The sequence below is a fragment of the Phaenicophaeus curvirostris genome, chromosome 3 (assembly GCF_032191515.1).
Source record: "Phaenicophaeus curvirostris isolate KB17595 chromosome 3, BPBGC_Pcur_1.0, whole genome shotgun sequence".
Lineage (NCBI taxonomy): Eukaryota > Metazoa > Chordata > Aves > Cuculiformes > Cuculidae > Phaenicophaeus > Phaenicophaeus curvirostris.
In genome coordinates, this window is record NC_091394.1 from 76,975,614 (window position 1) to 76,988,196 (window position 12,583).

General features: G+C 37.5%; 1 protein-coding gene across 2 annotated transcripts in view; it reads right to left on the reverse strand.

The window, feature by feature from the left end:
- RNF19A (ring finger protein 19A, RBR E3 ubiquitin protein ligase) overlaps window positions 1–12,583 on the reverse strand; it is a 56,420-nt gene that overhangs the window by 7,949 nt on the left and 35,888 nt on the right. For both annotated transcript variants that reach the window (XM_069854428.1, XM_069854426.1), the window contains 4 exons: window positions 11,554–12,305; window positions 6,723–6,931; window positions 4,631–4,775; window positions 3,892–4,054 (listed from right to left, as the gene is read on the reverse strand). In XM_069854428.1, coding sequence (XP_069710529.1) covers window positions 3,892–4,054; window positions 4,631–4,775; window positions 6,723–6,931; window positions 11,554–12,170 — 1,134 coding nt within the window. In that variant the 5' untranslated portion in view covers window positions 12,171–12,305. The remainder of the gene's footprint in view (window positions 1–3,891; window positions 4,055–4,630; window positions 4,776–6,722; window positions 6,932–11,553; window positions 12,306–12,583) is intronic.

Sequence of the window (12,583 nt, forward strand, 5' to 3'; positions counted from 1 at the left end):
TGAACCTGAAAGGCCCTCAAAGATCACTGTTTTACAGAGATTTCCCACTTTGTGTTTCATTTACTCTCTCTAGGAACATGGCTTTTCAGGGATACGCGCTTCATCTATCATCATTCTTGGCTGAGATGCGATTACAAAGGAACAACAGGTCATTATCTGAGTGGCTGTCATAAGGCTAAATTAATCCTCACTGCATCTAAGGAGGAACAGAGGAGTACTAAGAGGATAATCACAGTATTTTTGTATCAATATGCTACTGCAAAAAGAATGAAAAAGTGCTTGAAGTTTTATTAAATGCTGTGCTTTCTAAACTATAATTTCAATTACAGAACTGGTAGCATAGTTCTCATTTTGGACTAAACTTAAAGTATTTGTTCAGGCAAGAAAGGCAAGGAAAGGGCAGCAAAGACCCTGCACTTCATATAAGGAGAATGCATTTACTTGATCTGAGGTACTTTATACACAGAGCAATGTAGAGCGAGGGAGCACTTGAAGGTAGAACACATGGATTAAAAGGAAAAATGGAACATGAATACCCTCACAGCACAAGTGTGTAAGAATTGCAAACCCAGGAAGATCGGGTTTCATGGGGCTCTGGGCAATTAGCAGGATCATCTCAGGCATTGTGTTTTAATGTTATGAGCGATTTTAACTACCAAAACAAAAGGCATATGAAAACCAAAGGAATCTGTAAAGGCTACTGGATTCCTTAAACGTAAAGCAACAAAAAGAAATGCAAGGAAGTGGTTACAGGGAAGAAGCTGATTGAAAACATCAAGACAGAAGGCTGCATTGGTAGAAATGATTATGAAGTAAGAGACTTCAGAGTATTCAGTAAGGAAAAATGAATATCCAAATAAAAATACTGGGCCAGAAGAAGAGGGATTTCAATAAACACAGAAAACTGGTAAGTTACAAGACTTGTAGTATCTATAAAAGGAGAGAACTAGCACTCCCTTAAAGAAACTATCAAAGCACAGGCACAAACTCTTCCAACACAGAAGACAATTTTGTAAAAGAACAATGAAGCTTCTTTTACCGAAGCAGCAGCAGCATTAAGAAAATAGAAAGTAGGTCAGATTACTATGAATGGGTATAAAGGAACAGCATGACAGCGTCAGGACAAAATCATAAAGGTTAAAACAGAGGAGACAAAAAGCAAGGGACATCAAAGTCAGTAAGAAACGATTCTACAAGTACAGTGCTAGTAAGAGGAAGACTAAAATGGGTCAATTGGCTATTTAACAAAAAGGTAAGACAGCCAGCAGATGAAACTGGAGGCCTCTTCAATTGTTTTCCCTTCAGCTGTCACTGAAGATCAACCATGAGCCAGGTGACTGGTGACAAAGTAGTAAGATCTGTATGAAAACAGCAGGTTAGAGCATACTTACACGAGCTGATCTGAAAAACACCCCAATAGGCTCAATTTCACAGCCACTAATAATAATCTTTGAGAGTATTATTCATAGATAAGTGAAAAAAAAACCAAAACAGAAAAACTGGAAAAACGCATAACAAGAAGATGGGGAATTGAAGACCAGTGAACTGAACCTGAATTTCCCGAGAAATGGGAACTTCTAGACACCAAAGCAAATGCAGGAAATAGAGGCCACATTGATTTTTTTTTTTCCAAGTATAAATGTCAATTTAATCTTCTTCTGTGACAAGATAACCAGCCTTGCGGATGGGGAGAAACAGATTGTTGTCACACAACAACTTGAACAAAATTTTGACTTCTTTTTGTATGACACTCAAACAGGTTATGATGGTCCAGACTGAAAATGCAACTAGAGAAATCTACAGTTAGCTTCGTATAAAACAGAGAAAACAGAGTTATCATTAAGTTTTTTTACTCCCCAAATTAAAACTTTATCCTATACTTTTTCCAAGAGATAGGCCCTGGACCCAAGAGTATTCATCAGTATTTTTATTAACCTGGAAGATGAAAGAAGAAGAATGTGTATGTTGATTTTCAGGCTAATACAATCTATCAAGGCTGCGAGAATGCGAGAACTCTTACTAGTCTTGAGAAATTGAAAAAAGTGGCCTGAAATTACTAAGATGAAGCACAATGGGAATAAGTTCAAGACTACCCACGGGAAGAGACCCATCGCCTAAATTACCAGTACGATGGGGAAGGATACGTGTTTCAGAGCACACACAATGAAAACAGCATGTTGTTGAGAAACATAACTGGCTGTTATACGCACAGGATCACCCTTTCATTTAACTCAGCAGTTGTAATGCATCAGATTCGCTGCTATATTCAAGCTGGACAAAAACAAAGGCAGTATGAACAACTGGAAAGAAATCCAGAACAGAAGATGAAAATCACAGGTCTAAACCAGTGTTTTCTTCACAGTTTGTCAAGAAACTAAGTGCTAGATTTGTTTAGACATAAGAATGAAAGCAGACTCAAAAATCAAATACATAATGGGATATTGCAAAGCAAAAGGATTCTTTGTCAGTTGAAGAAGGGGCAAAAAGAATTTAGAGTTTAGGAAAAGAATTTACATTAATGCTAGAAAAAAATCAATTTTACTAAGAAAATCAGGCTTGGAGAGGCTGTGGAATCTCCATCAACAGATGTTTTGAAGACAGGCACAAACGTGTGACAGGAGTCACCGTAAAATGACCATTAAGCAGTGAGGTACAATTGGAAATTCTCATGAGGCTATCCTCACAGAGTAACCTGCTGGGATTTTACCATTAATACATGGGGAGTGCTCAGTGATGAGGACTTATCCCAAAATATAATGGGAAAAGCAGAACATGTAATAGTAATTTGAAACAGGTAACTATTGCTTTCTTCCTCTTTCAATTTTTAAGGTTCCAATGACTGTATAGGACTAAGACAAAACAGAATAAAGAGGTAAAACCAAGCTGTAGCAGAAGGCAGCTCTTGCTTGAAAGAAAAAGATGAAATAATACAGTGGAAAAGCTGTATCCCTCAACTTTTGCCAAGCAGCAACTGCTCCTGTGAGAGAAACTTGCCCCCACAACCCAGTAAATGTAGAATTATGTGCCTATGCCAGTCATTGTGACAACCTATGCTGATAAAAAAGAAAAGCAAATCATCTGCTTATGCCACCCAGCAGAGATAACTGCACACTTAGCACCTGCTGAACCAAGCCACCATTTCAAAAAGCCTATTTTCAAAAGACATGGATAACTTACTACTTATTCTAAGTTACAAATAGGAGGAGATGTAATTATCTTCTGTTTTCCTTGCAATTTGTCATTTACTTTCTACTAAAAACTATTATATTTTTGAGAGGAAATACATCAACTGCCTTCGGACTAACATGATCATCTCTAGCCCACTTCCACAAACACTAAAATGAAGACAGATGCTGTCTAGCTACCTCCACCGAATACTGCTCCACATGGTGTGCCTGCCCAAGGCAATTAACAAGTTGCCGAGTATAAATGCTTAAACATGTGCAAGCACAAAGCTATACCAGTCAAATTTTACATTAAAATACTGGTAATTATCTGCTTCTAAGAAAAATAAGAAGGATTTCCTTTTGACATTCACATAGTCTAAATATTGTTTAATTTGAAAGGAAACCAGAGATTAAAAAAAAGTAATTTTGAAAGAGTATGCAAGAAATTCCATGGCAAGATGCAGAAACTGGAAATTGTTTGGCATTTTGCTCTGCCTATTTTAAGAAAAACTACATACTTAAAAACATTGCTTCTCCTTCTTGTACAACTGAAACAAGCATCTTAAACAATTCAGGGATTGGTTTGATTGTTTACTGGGGGGTTGTTTGGGTTTGTTTTCTTTTTGAAAGGCTGGTGAAGACTGCCAATTGAACATAGTATTACCCAAGTTATACAATGCAGAAGGTAAACTTGAAGCAAGTTCGGAGTTGTAGCACATTTTACCTTACGTCCCACATACACGGGAATCCCAATAATCATAGCAGGAATAGCAATCCCAGCTATTAAGGCAATTCCTACAGGAGCTCCAACAAGCGTCCCTAGCTGCCACAGTATTTTCTTCTTACGGCTCCACGGTTTCTTTCCCCAAAACGTGCAACCTGATGGGCTGATAGAAAGAAGGAAGAAAACTGTAAATAAATTGTAAATGAACCAACATAACTACAGAGTCCTGAACTCTTCTCCAGTTACAAAATTAGTATTCTTAGATTCAAGTTACAGATGTTACACATACTATAGCACCAGTTACAATTTCTTCAGAGTATTTTTCTGCCCTTACAGCATTATTTTGCCATGTAAAGAGAAGCATATTGCATACTACAACATGCCAATCTGTGGTTCACACGTAACATATCATATTGCTTACTATGATGACAATACAGCAGTTTTAAGACCTCTGTAAAAATTCTGGGAACATTCATCTAAAACACTTCATTTTTTTTGTACTAAGTAACATTGTATGCATGAAACTTATGAAAATATTTTAAAATACAAAAAATAACAAAGCACTAATTTAAACATATGTATTGAAAGTTAACTCAATGCTCAGATAAGAATGCTTCAGCTGTGATTCTCTACACCAACAGGAAGAAAGCCAGACTTGCAGCACCCAGGAATCTACTTCTATACACATTAGGAAAAAAATTAACAACCACATAGATTTTTTTTTTTTTCTTAAATGTACCTTAAATAATGCAAATCTGAGATCTCTTTCATACATAGCCAACAGAATTCGCAGCCACAGACAGCACAAGTCATATGATTGCAGCTTCCATCATTCATTTTTATTATATAAGCAGCACAGCGCGGGCATGGCTTTATGTCATCAGCTGTTTAAAAAGGAATATTAAGATCATATTAGTTCTTGAGACAAGCAAAATATAGACATAAGTTTGGAAAAAACTGAGTGAACCATTATCTGAAAACAACGGAAGAACTTTATTAAAAGTTTGGTCTACAAATCTTGATTTGGCAATGACTTGATAGCTATTTGCATTTGTACCTTGAAGCAAGCAAACCAAATGAAAATGAGGTGTATTAGATCACATTCAAGTAACTGAATAGTTAATGCATACACTTTGTTCACGGATTTTCTAAGCTTAATGCAATATATATTAGTCTGACATTAAATATGTACATTGATACAGGACTGATAATACAGCCTCTTGAAATATAATCTTCTTTTACATTTTATGCTGTCATGAATCTTTTACTTGATTATTCCACCTCCACTTTGTTGTTTCTTCACAACTTCCACATTAAGTGAATTTCTTTGCTATCACCAAACTCCTCTGGAGTTCTTTTTACAACCCTATACTCTAGAAAAAAAAAGTATTGTAGCAAAAAAATTTGTGGAGACTCTCCTTCCCCGCACCACCGCCGCCAAGTCAAAAACTAAAAAAAGCAGGTAAGTGACTAGCGCTATCATTAACAACCAAGGGTCATTGAGCAACAGTGTAGCTTGTTTACTAACACAACCACATTCGTGATCTTTGTTCCTTCACACTACTAGTTTTCATTTGCACTTTGGCACAAGTTATTTACTCACAGCAGCAGAAATAACCCCTAGTGCAGAAGCCCCAGCTCACTGCCTCTGTGCTACTAGGCAGGATTAAGGTAAAAGAGGCATTATACTTGGTATAAGGAATATCCAAAGAGGTACAGAACCAGCAGAAACAGTACTTCGGCCAACTCCAGCACAGAAGGACAGTGAGCAGCTGAAAGGATGCACAAGCTCATCTCACATGGGAACAGATGCAAAACCGACAGGGCAGTAACTAAACTGAGCAAGTTCTTGCAGCGTAGGTATGGCAGAGCTACTGTGCTCGTGCTGGAAGGGACTGAAAGGGGAAGAAAGGAACTGGCGTACTAATTTAAAGTTTATTTCTAAATTTATTTGAAACTAGAGCAAGATGCCAGTCTTAAGACAAGATGGAGTGCCTTGTTAAAATGAGCCAGCACAAACAACAGATTAGAGACTCCCAAGTCTAGTGCTGGGTTGGAGAATGACAGGTCTATAACTACACTTAAGGTGCAAGAGAGACTTTTCCCCAAATATCTACCTCGTTTAGTCAGGCAAACATAAAATCTGCCAAATACAGAGTGCAGTGACATTTAGAGCTGGTTCTTATCAACGGAAAACTGGGCTCCTGTTCTGCAAGTACTATTCTAAATACTTTATCCTCTTTTTTTGGGGTTACAAACAAGTTTACTTTTAAGAAGATGGAACACTTTGCTTTCTGGTAGCCAAGACAAATGAGCATTTTATTGAAAAACAGAAATTAGTACCAACAGATGTCAAACAGAAGAGCTGGCATCAGACTAATGGTCTCTCTTGAAAGCAGAAACCGGTGGGTTTGAGTTTTATTTTTAACAGCTTTTATTATTAGCAGCCCTGTGAAATTTCACCTAAAGTGGAGGAAATAAGAAATAAGTGTTCCCAGTGTGTAAGAGATACAACTAATGAAGTCAGCCTGCCAAACACAGAGTGCTTTGCAGCAAATTCCTTTGACCTCACATTTTTCAGCTACAAAGAATGAATTTAAAATGCTGACAAGCCTGTAAGATTTAAGTCGGGTGCTATGGTCAAAGTACTTCAAAACTGCAACATTTAAAATTTGAATTAAAACTTAAAATTGTATTGTGTATTTTATGTTTCTGAAAGTCAAAGCAGCTAGGAGCCACCATGCCACTATTCAGGTCTTTCCTTTTTAAAGTTAACTGTGCAAATGTACTAGAAAGATACTCTATGGACATAGCATCCTGGTCATAAATACCTGCTGCTCCAGATTCCTGGCTGTAACTAATAGATGAAGAACGAATTGTTCTCAGGCGCAGGCTTTGAGCTCTCTCCTGGCGAGCAGCATCACACGTCTGGTTTGGATGCCAAATCTGCTTGCAGTGGTAGCAAAACTCGGTTCCACAGCCTTCTCGTCCACAGGTAAGTTTGGGACAGCTGGCACATCCAAAAGCGATCACAGCGTATCTTGAATGATCAAGAAGGGCAAGAGAGTTTTGTTAATAAAACCAGTCCCGTCTGTAGACCAAAGCAGACAAGATGGCTGCAAGAGCAGCTGAAACAGGTACAGATGCAACCAACATCAGGAGTTAACACCATGTGGCCAACACATTTTCTTCACCACCTTCCTCTATAACTATCACTATTGCATTAGATTAAGTCTGTACAGAAATATTACAATTGGCATAACACTTTGCTCTACTCCACCGTAACAACTTCATGCAGTACTAAAATGTACTATATTTAAGGCTGAAGTGATTTGTAATCTATTACTGCCAAGGCATCTGACTTCGTCCTGCATGACATGTTAGGATTTTGCTGGTTGCCTTTTATCATTAACGTCATTCTGTACTTTAAGTAGATGTTTGTTTACTCTTTGTATTTTAAAATGTCAAAACAGCAAAGCAAGTATTTATAAATAAGGATTTTAGTTTCTCAATTATTACAACAATTTCATTTTATTTGGCAGCTTACAAAATACATTTCAAATTGTAAACGTCTTTCCTGTGGCAATACTCTAGAGCAAAAAGCTCCAGAAAGGGTGAGACTTGCAAAACTGTGTTACACTTTTGTAATCAGACGCTACATGAACAATTCTATACAATGACAATGCTATTGCCACAAATCAATTCCTCCATCAGGTTTAAAAGTCACATGATAAAAATATGAGCTCTGTGTATTACAGTTCATAATACGTACACGCACACGTGCCTAAACTCCTACTCACTGTAAATTTTTCAATGATTTTATGTAATCTTTCTTTTAAATAGAAAATAACAACAGCTCCACTGGTATGAATACTTAAAACAGATGTACAGTTTTATTTACATTAACAGTCCCCTTGAATAGACTTCAGATTTATAAATGCAGCTGGGCTTAAACTTATGGCTGTTAAAATAAAATTACCTTCATTTGAAAAGACTAAAATGTTTATTTTTACCCTTGCCCTACTTACAGCAGTTGCATTAACTCAAAATATTATTTCAGTAATAACACTTAGAAAAAATTTATTACCACTCTCATATTTATCTGAAAATTTAGCTACTTTGAGAGTAGCTAGGTCTAACGCTCTGTAAAGTTAAAGCAAATCTTATGTCTTCCATTAGTGTTTTAAAACAGCATTTTTGAGGTTCCCCCTAAGAAGTTCTGCAAACAAATACAAGTTTTTAACCTTTAATTTACGCATGATGCTGTTACAAATAAGAAGAATATATATGCTTGTCTGTTTTTCAAGTAAACATTTGTTTCAGTAATTGCTAGACTCTCTGAGATTGTTGCCAAGTTAATCAGTTCCATTTTCCCACTTACTGAAACTGAGGAGATAATTGCTTTTTACATACACACATAGCCTCTGATTCAAAAGCTTTTTCAACACACAGGGATATATCCAAGACTCACTAAAGTTAAATCAAACAATCTCAAGTGTAGGCCACAGTATCAATCTCCATCCTGCCTCCCACTGCTGATAAAGAATGGGACGCATCCCTGAAGGCACTCGCTGTTTGGGACTGATGTACCTTCAGGCATCACTGGTGGGTCTTTTCCAACCTGGTGATTCTATGATTCTATACCTTCAGAAAGTAACTTTTTAGATCAGAGCTCAGATCAAACTGTACAAGACTTCAAATTTCATATTTTGCATTAATTTTACAGGTCATAAGAAAGCCAAAAATTCTTGTTAGGCTGAGAGAAGGGACAAACAACCAAATACAAAGTAAATACATGCAACCCATCCCCCTCCCCAAAAACCATAAACAACCAAGAGGTAAATAGCAATTTATTAAAGAAAGGATGTACAGTGGGAAGAAAAGAGGAATGAAAGATTTGTACTCTTTGTCAAGTGAAAAGCAGATTGGGCAAAAGGTAAGAAAATCTAGGAATTGCTGATCTCCTCCAATAACGTAAGCAAAACAATCTCAGACCAAAACCATTAAACAGATCAGGCAGAAGAAAAGACAGAACACATTCGGAATATTGATTCACCAAGGCTTCTTAAAATGTCATTATAAAACTGATAGGAAGAAACAGAATCTGAAAAAAAATTGTCTGGAAGAAAGCCCAAGAGTTTTCCTTATCTGTTCTCTTTCCTCCCAGGGAAAGATCACCTGTCTGCCAGTGTCCCCTACCAAGTCACTGCAGGAAGGCTGCAGCTGGTCCAAAGGCTTTTACAGTATTCCAAGTAACAACAATAGTCAGGATACATTTGGAGTAGCAACACAAGCTGAGGATGAAGTAGCCCAGGATCAGAAAGACCACGGTGCCAGCAGTATGAACCACTTTTGGCACTAGACTGCTTTATAAAGTGCTAGAGACCATGCAGCTCCCAGACAGCTCACCCAGCACTCTGCTACTGCAGCAGAGGTTCTCCTCCAAGCTAATCCACAGTTCTCTTGTTGGGAAGATCATGAGAGGTTCTTCACTGGCACAGGAGAAGTAGCAATGAACTTCCATTGTAGTTAATTTTGTTTCAAGACCTCTTTGGTTCCAGTTTTTCCATCTCTAGGCAAAATCTCTGGTTTTAGCCCAAGGGAGCAGGTAAAATAGACCAGCTTTCCCCCAACAGTGAAAGACAGCTTAAAAAGAGGTACTTATTTCTTAATTATCCTTTGTGGTTTGTAACACAAAGTTAAATAGTCTTCTGTTAAATAACACAGGGGCCCAGGATGTAGGAAAAAATAGTGTTTATCAATTTAATCTGATTTGAAATTAGTAATGAGAATTCAGTGAGGCTGTACCATCTCTGCATTGAAAGCAAAATCCATCTATCCCTGTAAACCATTTACCTACCACATAAAATGTATCAGGAAAAAGCTGGGTTGTCAAACGTACAGTTAAGGTCACCCACATAGTCCTTGTTTGTTCCCCTCACGCAAAAGCTTTGCACAGTTTAGCTGTCTGGCAGCGTAGTGTGTTTTCCACAGGATTCCACCCTCAGTGTAAGAAGTATGCAGTAGGCAGTTCTGGAGCAACGATTTAAATATTTGTAATATACTAACCAACACATTGCTGTGGTCCCCCACACAACTGCACAGAACTTTTAAACTTTGGTCTGAAGACCCACTTTTTATTTTTATAATGGCATTATCCATATCAATTATCATTACAGTTTCTGACCATTTAAAGATAGACAGGGCATTTCTCCTAAAACAGATGAGAAAACTGAAGTGCAAAAAACAGGCAAAGTCAAAAAATGTCCATTAAAAACACTTGCCTTAGTCTACTTACTTAAGAACTAAAAAAAAGTATCTGACTCACTGAAACAGTTTAACAGCAAATGGTTTAGCAGTTCTTGCATGCTTCCACATTCTTTCAGTAACAAGTTTGTCCAGAAAGCAAAACCTCAGGGAAACTAGAGCACAGCATACTTCTGCCTATCCAGTATCGCCTTCTAGTGGCTGCTTTCTTTTGCAATGTCAAAATATGAAGAGCAAGCTGTACTGCATTTTTTAATCCACCTGACTTTTACAAGCCCATGCAGCCAACCCACCTCAAATCATTTTTCCTTCTCTACTCAAACTATATCACAGTAAAGCCACCCACTTTGGACCTAAGAAACCAGCACATTCCCAGTCCCTGTTTCTGACTTGCATTAGCAAATTCTATTTCATTTAAAACTATGAACGCAAAATTGTATTTCAGATATTTCTTAACATATAATTTAAATTTAGAAGTCTTCTAAACATTAGTGCCTGAACATTAATACTGGAATAGTTTACCTAACAGTCAGTTCTAGTTTAACTGCTCTCTGCCAATACTCTTCCTTTTCTTCTTTCTAATTACTGCTCATTTGTGAGGCTTTGAAATAGAGATGTCATCTTCCATAACATCCGGATCGCAGTCAGGGCTTTAGCATTTAGACATTACGATAACTCAAACCACATCTAAAAAAAGCAGCTTGCTGAAGAATGGCACAATGAGACACTGACAGCAGAGAAGCGTGACAAGTTGCTCAGTAGTATTCAGCCTACTCGTGTCAGAATTCAGAATGGTTTCAGAACTGTTTAAGTATTAAAACAATGTTAAAACATTATGTTCCTCAGATAATAAACAGGAACAAGCTAATTATTATCTCACATCAGAATCCTGTTGATGGGCAACAAGTAGTGTCTCAACCAGCCACAAGATGGAAGATGAAAAGCTGGAGAGGTCTTTTTATTGAAATAAAATCTTCAGTCATTTTTCACAGTTAAAAAACCCCAAAATACTCACTGTGCTTTAACAAACAGACTACATTAAAAGTACAGTCACTGAATTTACAATTTTCTTTAGTTTGAGCTTTGCACTGTTGCCTTGGCAGTGTAACATCTAAGGGTTTTTTTGCCTGCTGTAGATACATAGCAACCACCTACCAATAAGCTTCATGACATTGCTGAAATTCCCTCTGTGCAGAAAAAAAAAAAAAGTCCTACTTGAGGAAAGGTTTTATTTTGGAAGGCGAGTTGTAGCCTGGGTTGTTTTGGTTTATCTGTTAGCATAATACATAATAAAATGCTAAAGCAAAGCAATTAATTTTTCAAAAAGCGTAATTCTATGAACATTATCAATTTATGCTGACACTGTTTTGCAGATAATAGGGAAAAAATACATACCCACAATCTGGAGCTGGACACCACCTACAATCAGGATCCGCAACCAGCCATCGCCTAAGCATAAACTCTTCGTATTTTTCCATCAAGATGTCATCATTTAATATCAAACGAATATCATGAGGATTAAATCGTTCTGAGCATTCTGGACAGCTAATATTAACTCTGCTCTCGGAGATTTCTATCCGGAGATACTGACGCAAGCAATCCACACAAGATCTGTGGTGACAAGTCATTATCTCCGGGAACCTGTCCTTGGAGTGCCGCAAAAGGCACAAGGGGCATTCCATGAAGTCTCCACTTGGTTTGCTGCTAGAGGTTGTTCCGTTATCAGAAGAGGTACATGTGGAGAAAATAGAGTTCTTGTCTGTACACATTTCTGAATGAATACTTTCTATACTTGCAATTCCATCAACACCTCCATTTAAATCCCTAGACTTGCGCTTTGTGTCTTTTTTCCTTCGAAAAAGAGAGCCCAGTGAAATTCTTCTTTTCTTTGGTGCCTTTTTAACTGATGGCAAGCTCACCGAAGAAGCAGAAGACTGGAGGTCCCGATCAGAGCCCATTTGCCGATGTAAACTCATGTCTAGGTCACTCATGAGAAATAGGTTAAATTTCATATAAAACCCTTATCATTTTTAAGAATTAAAACGGAGTTAGAGGATATAGGCATAATATGATGTAATCCAGTTTGTGAATCTTCCTGCAGAAATTTCATACGTATCTTCTTCCAGCAAATTCTTCACAGGAATTCCCTATATTAGGAAGAAAGGTGAAAAAAAGATGAGATTAGAATCATATCCATTACTTTTGGTTCTGAAAGATCACAGCACTCGAATGACCTGTTGTTCATATTACTACCATCTTCACCATCTGACCCAACACTTCATTCTGTCAGCTTTTTCTATCCTTTACATCCTTCTCATCTTAACAAGCCTGAAATTTCCCTGTGGTTAAGGAACATCTTTGGTACACTTAAGCAGTGCGGAGAACAGCATCTTCACTCCCCTGCTCCCTCAGGGGGCTGGTGTGT